Source organism: Macadamia integrifolia, chromosome 6, assembly GCF_013358625.1.
Source record: "Macadamia integrifolia cultivar HAES 741 chromosome 6, SCU_Mint_v3, whole genome shotgun sequence".
NCBI classification, from domain to species: domain Eukaryota; kingdom Viridiplantae; phylum Streptophyta; class Magnoliopsida; order Proteales; family Proteaceae; genus Macadamia; species Macadamia integrifolia.
Window position 1 is genome coordinate 22894742 of NC_056562.1, and position 6286 is coordinate 22901027.

General features: G+C 37.1%; 1 protein-coding gene across 1 annotated transcript; it reads right to left on the reverse strand.

Annotated features, from left to right (window-relative positions):
• Positions 1–3555: 3555 nt before the first annotated feature.
• Positions 3556–4206, reverse strand: LOC122081160 (protein mago nashi homolog; the record flags this gene model as incomplete). Its single annotated transcript, XM_042648151.1, is given in 2 exon segments — positions 3556–3732; positions 3866–4206. Coding segments are annotated over 2 exon segments (393 nt in total), but the record flags the coding sequence as incomplete, so codon positions are not given.
• Positions 4207–6286: the final 2080 nt, after the last annotated feature.

Below are 6286 nucleotides of genomic sequence, written 5' to 3' on the forward strand. Positions count from 1 at the left end.
TAAAAAAAAAAAAAAAAAAATAAATATGCACTAGAAGTGAGCCCCAGGTTTCTGAGCCCAGTACTTGGTTATTGTTGGAAGAGATTCATCAGAGGACCTCTTATCTTTCCCAGTCTCTCATAGTCACGGTCCAGTTAAACCTGGGTTGCTTTCAGGCTTCAAAATTGGGTCTGTCATGGTCTAGCATGGTTTTTCAGCTTGACACTTGCTGCATCATTTTTCAGACTGACATCTATGATGCCAGAGCTCCAAGGCCGTTTCAGACACAGTTTGATTCATTTTTTTTAGATCTAGTCCCTAACTGTTTTACTACATGAGTCAGGGTTACTAGAATCATGGACTGGGGTGAAGCTTGTCTTCTTCAACCTCATCACACAAACAGAAACCCAGCAGTAAACAGAGTTAATTGGGATTAGCTATTCTCAATCACAGCGACCAACACATTAAAACCTACTCTCTTCATTTGCAGAACCACATCTGCAGTCACTGCCAGCAATGTGTTACAACTATTACCTGGATTTCACAGGTCTCATGTGAAGGAGATTTTCTCTTCGAAAGCAGTCACTTCTTTATGTTGTTCTGTTTTCCAAAGGTAACATTCCCCTCTCTTTCAATAGTTTAGTTCTTTAGGCTTGATAATCATAATACTCTATCCATCAGATTAATACATATACATGTCTCCCTTGTGCTGGCCATACATAGAACATTTTTCTACTATAATCACCAACTTAGGGTTAGGGTTTACCAATCTGCATTATGGGTTTCTTGGTTCTTGCACTCTAACCTCGATATTCGTCCTACTTTATTTTCATTTACTTCAGTTCATATTTTGCATCAATTTCACCTATGACCACACAACAGAGGAGAGAAATTGAACTTGATGCAATTGTCCACTATCACTCATTCTAAATCTTTGTTTAGACTTTCAACTCAATCTAATTCCATTTGTCCTATTTTTTTAGTTCTCCTCTATTTCTTGAACTATGAACCCTAAATTTGAGCACATTGATTCATTACTACTCTTGTCCCAGTTAAATTACCAAGGAAAGTTAACCTTCCTTACACCAAATACACGCTGCTCAAGCTAAGCACCGACATTATGCACCTCCCACTAATCCCCTTCTTTTTCCTGTCAACCTCATGCGGAAGTCGCAATCCACCTGGTCATAGACTCCTAAAAAATCAACCTTCCAATCAGGCCATAACCCCTTTGCAATCATAGAACCGTACCAATTAGCAGCATCCCGTCACGAATTTTCCAAACCGTGAAAAATCCCATTGGTTAGCACTTAAGACCCTCCCAATCACCTCAAGTCAAGTAGCCAATACATTAGCAACATTTAACTTCTTCTAAGGAATAAGATCCATTGACAGTTCTGCACGGTCATTGAGCCCTCGAATAGTAACATTTAACTTCTTCGAATAAGAATTCGACATTTTTTTGCCCAAGTGCTAGTATCATAATCTACGGAAAAAATCAACGGAGCATTCTTGGAGCTACAAATTAGCTCCTCAAAAATCCAGGGCGATCCAGGAAACAAACACCAAATATGAACCTCAAGGAATAATAGGTTGATCCTACTGCTTACTTCCTTGCACAGAATACTTGATCCACTATAGAAGCTTACAAGACTGGCTAATGGACTTACCATAGAAGGTTACCAGAAACAAATAAATGGACTTACCACCTTCAAAACGAAGATTTAGTCAATAGAACAAAAAAAAATACAACATAACAGCACTAAATAACAGATCTTTAAACATGTCAGTCAAAGATCTGTTGAGGAGGAAACAGGAGAGAAGTAGAAATATTTTCTAGCCCAATAGAGGAATGTAATTCCAAGAGGGCAGAGCACTTCTGCATATTATGGTCTTTCATATTCTCAAGGTGGGGATTTCAAAGGGCACCACAAAAGGAAACTCAGCCTCAATTGCTGGGTTTTAAGTCTCATGGAGCTGAAGGTCCATTGTGATTTCCTTGCACAATTAGAAGGATCAGAGCCATATTGTCCTTGATGGCATTCTCTTTTCAATAAACCCCAAGGTTTGACAATGCATAGGCTGATCTTTTGCCATGCAAGGGCTTGCTAGGTGCACAATGCATTATGTGACCTCATTTCCATTTTCAGAGCAGCCTAAAAGCACTTTCATGTGTATCTTGCCTATTGTTTTGATCAGCAGATGAAACACAGAAGCGGGCTTATTTTAGTAGAAGCCTAAGAGATTAGGTGATGCAGATTCAAAGGTACTTAAAAAAGCACCAAAGAAGAAAGAAGTACCAGTGTCAACACACAACTCAACTCAAAGGTACTTACATGAGTACCAAAGAAGAACTCAGTTGTATATTTTTGTTGGACCAACCATGCCATGTAGGAAACTTAGGTGGACACAATGAGACAGTCATTTGAACACTCATGTGACTCTTGCACATAGATCTTACTCTGATGTTTCTTTTCTATCTCATTAATTTATTAATTTATTAATTATTTTTTTCTTACAAGTGATGGTCCCTTTCTATCTTAATTTATTGAAGACTGTTTCCTTTGGGTTACTTTACTAACACCCACTATATACACCAAAATCCATACACATGTGTTTGTTAAACTTAATATGAATTACAATTATCCTGACTTATCACCGGTATAATTTAACTTCATCTAATACAAAGAAGTAAGAGAATAGAAGATGCTATTGAATAATAAAAGCATCAAATGGGCCCAAATTTAGTTATCCTTTCACTTTCGTGAAGGAAGTCTAGGGATGAATTATTCTCAAGATGGCCATATCTACGAAAGACAGGTGTATGATCATATTTACTCTACCCACATACAACAGCTTCTCCACAATTAATAATCTATTTAAAATACTATAAAGATCCTACAACCTGAGAATCAGAACCAACTCATTAGTTTGAGGAAGACACATGAGCATTGTCACCCATTCAAAAATCATAATTGAAACACAATAACACATAGTTTAGATTCAATGAAGGGAAGCAACTGCATTAAATGCAATAACTTAAGCCCAGGTATTGAACACAAATATATAATTTATTCTCTTCCCATGTAAGTAGGTCAAAAGGATTTTACAAACAAAGGATAATGTAGCTTCTTCTTCTTCTTCTTCTTTTTTTTTTTTTTTTTTTTTTTTTTTTGACCTTTACTAAACCATGAAATGAATAAAACCATGAGTCACATCACATGTATTAGAATATATGATAACAATAATAAGGATGTTTCAAATAGTTCTTCTGCAATAAAGAGTTTGGGTAAGGGGGAAGAAAGTCATTCCCAATCTGTTAAGTTCTTCCTACGGGCTGGTTTAGAAGGTGGATTTCTTCACGAATCCTCTAGAGTTGCAATGGGTATAGGCGATGTGTCTTACATTGGCAGAGTAAACCATCCTTATTCAGACAAAAAAGCTACGTCTCTACAATAACAAATTTTAAATATGCCCTAATTATTTTGAAGAAACCGAACCATGGAATGCAAACTGAAAGTAAATGAAACAAAACCCAAAAAACATAGGAAAATCCAATAAAAAGAAAAAAGTTACTTGGACAAGGTAATAGAAGATGCGAAGCCCTTCGGGATCTTTGCTGCTCTGAACATCGACAAGAGACCCAATCTTCGAAGTAGTGAAAGAGATGTGCTCGTTCCCCATCACAATCTCAAGCTCTTGGCGCCCAACTCGGTCGGGTTCTGGCCAGTTGTTATCATCTTCCTTCATTATCTAAAGCATCAAATCCAACCAAAAAAAAAAAAAAAAATCTAACAATCAAAAGGGAGAGAAAAATATAGAGCTAATTAGAGAAAAGAAAAACCCTAAGAAAGAAAAGCTGGAGATAAAATGAATAAGAACATACCTCGCTTTCAGAAATGATTCTGCGGCATTCCTTAAGAACAGCGGGGGTGAGGAAAACTTCCTTGCGGATCATAGTGTCGTTCTTGTAGTTAGAGTTGTTCGCATAACGAAGCTTCCCATCTGGGCGAAACTCGAACTCCAAGAACTCATGTCCAAACTTTCCTTTGTGCCCTACGTAGTATCTAAGATAGAACTCACCGTTGTCTTCCCCTGCCATATCTCTCTTCTTTCTTTTCTCTCTCTTTCTCTCTTTGTCTCTTTATCTCTTTCTCTCTTTCCCTCTTTCCCTCTTTCCCTCTTTCTCTCAATCGAGTTCTCAATTTCAGAAGTGCGATTTGCCGCGGAGAATATCAGCAGAAGGGTAAGGGCAAGGGTATCAATACATAAACCAAAGCTGAGTAGCCGAACCTGAACCAACCGGTTTAAATCGAAATCGAACCGACTAATAATTAAATGGTTCAATTTGAAAGACTCAATAGAATCCAAATATTTGGTTAATCTCGGTCTGAGCCGTTAGACCGATGGGTTCAACTTATTACACTCGGAAAAGAACCAGAAATTCTTTAGGCTATGTTTGGAAGTCAAAGAAAAGAAAAGAAAAGAAAATGTCTGAAAAAAGTAAGCATAGTCTTCTCCCCACTTGAACAACAGAGTGAGGGTCAATCTAGAACCAGGAACTAGATTAGAACCAACTTGATAAATACCAAAACTGGTTATCAATGAATAGGTTTTGATTATTGTCATTAGAGTGATCTATGGTTTAGGATAAAAAATTTGTATCAAACTTTCACCCAATATTTTTTTTGGGTATCAAACCAATTAATGTGGTTTCCATAAGGTTAGCATAGTTTCATGTTTTATTTTCATAAAATTGGTTTAGTTGTGTTAATGGAGTTAGGCCTTAATGGTATGAGCCATATTATACGTGTGGACTTAAGGTGTTGTTTCCTTAATGGAAAAGAAACCCTAATTTCTTTGCAGGGTTGGTCCCTACCCTCATTTTATAAATTGTTATTAATGGCTTATTAAATACATGATAAGAAAATCATAAAGTGAAAAAGGAAAGAGGGTAGACTAGACCAACAACGATGTTCATGTTGCAACGAAGGATTGTTCTGCTACCACCATGGATTCAAGTATGCTTATAGTTGACTCCATAATCGTTATTGCATACTTATCAGATCTCCATGTTGTATTGTGTATTTCCGCTTTCAATAGTATTGGAGCTTGCCTATGAAGATCGATGGATTGTATGAATAACTTATTGTTGCGTGTTTTGATAGCCAAATTGAGACCCTTACTTCATAAGATTTGCAAATATGGGGAGCTCGACCATAGGAATGACTTTTATCGTATCATGAGTGAAGGAAAAGTACATCCATCTAGGGTCATAAATGCTCTTCCCCCTACTGTACAAAATTGATAATACACGCCATTGTTCTCCGGCATTCTTTGCTCACCATCTGAACCCCTCAGGAATCCTTGACCGTAGGTGAAGAAAAACTGTCTCCTCGACTATATGGGTGGAACCTGGTCAATGAACTACTGTAAACTCTGCCTGATGTTTTTTGCTCACTTGGAACTAGTCCAGGTCTGAGCCCGGTCCGTATCAATCGTCCCACTAAAACCCAGTATCAGATCATTTAATAAACAAGATGGTTTAATAATAAATGGGATGAAATTCCTAACAGTACCAGTACCAAAATACAAGTTTGGTACCGTATGAAACCGGAACTGTCAATGTTCTTGTATCTCAAGTTTTGTTGATATAGATTGATGTATTTGTGGAGTCTTTTCTCTTACGGACTCTTAGTTTTGTTATTATAAACTTATTTCGTGCTAATACTAAATCTACATCGGGACTTGATTGTTTAGTCATCATTAATTTTTAATTGTTATTTTGAAAAAACTTAAATGTGATCTTAAAAAGTCTTAAGGAGTAAGACCATAAAATCATCATGGTTTTGTATTATAATTTCCTTTCTAAAGCAAGTGACATATATCTTATGACAATGAAAAAATCCACAACACTAGCAATAGAACCACCTTGTTTGGAACCATTGAAAATTCTTCTATCTATTCCATAGTGCCAAGAACTGTTTAGGAACCGAAACTGTTCTATCCTGTTACTAATTGTGACCAGGACCTAGATTTGGTCCACTTAACTAAACAAGAAGGTACTAGAATTGGCACCTTTGATATCGGTACCGGTAACAGTACAAATCCGTCCCAAATAGTGGCTACCGTCCTGATTGACGCCCATGGAGCTATGATTGTACAACCAAAGAGAGTGGTTGGGCTTCTGATGTACTGTTTAAAATCAATTTGTAATGGAATATGGATTTTTATTTTATAGGATGTGCCCAAAAAGCAGAGGCAAAGGGATTCCCAACAAGCAATGCAAGGACTAATGTCACCAGGA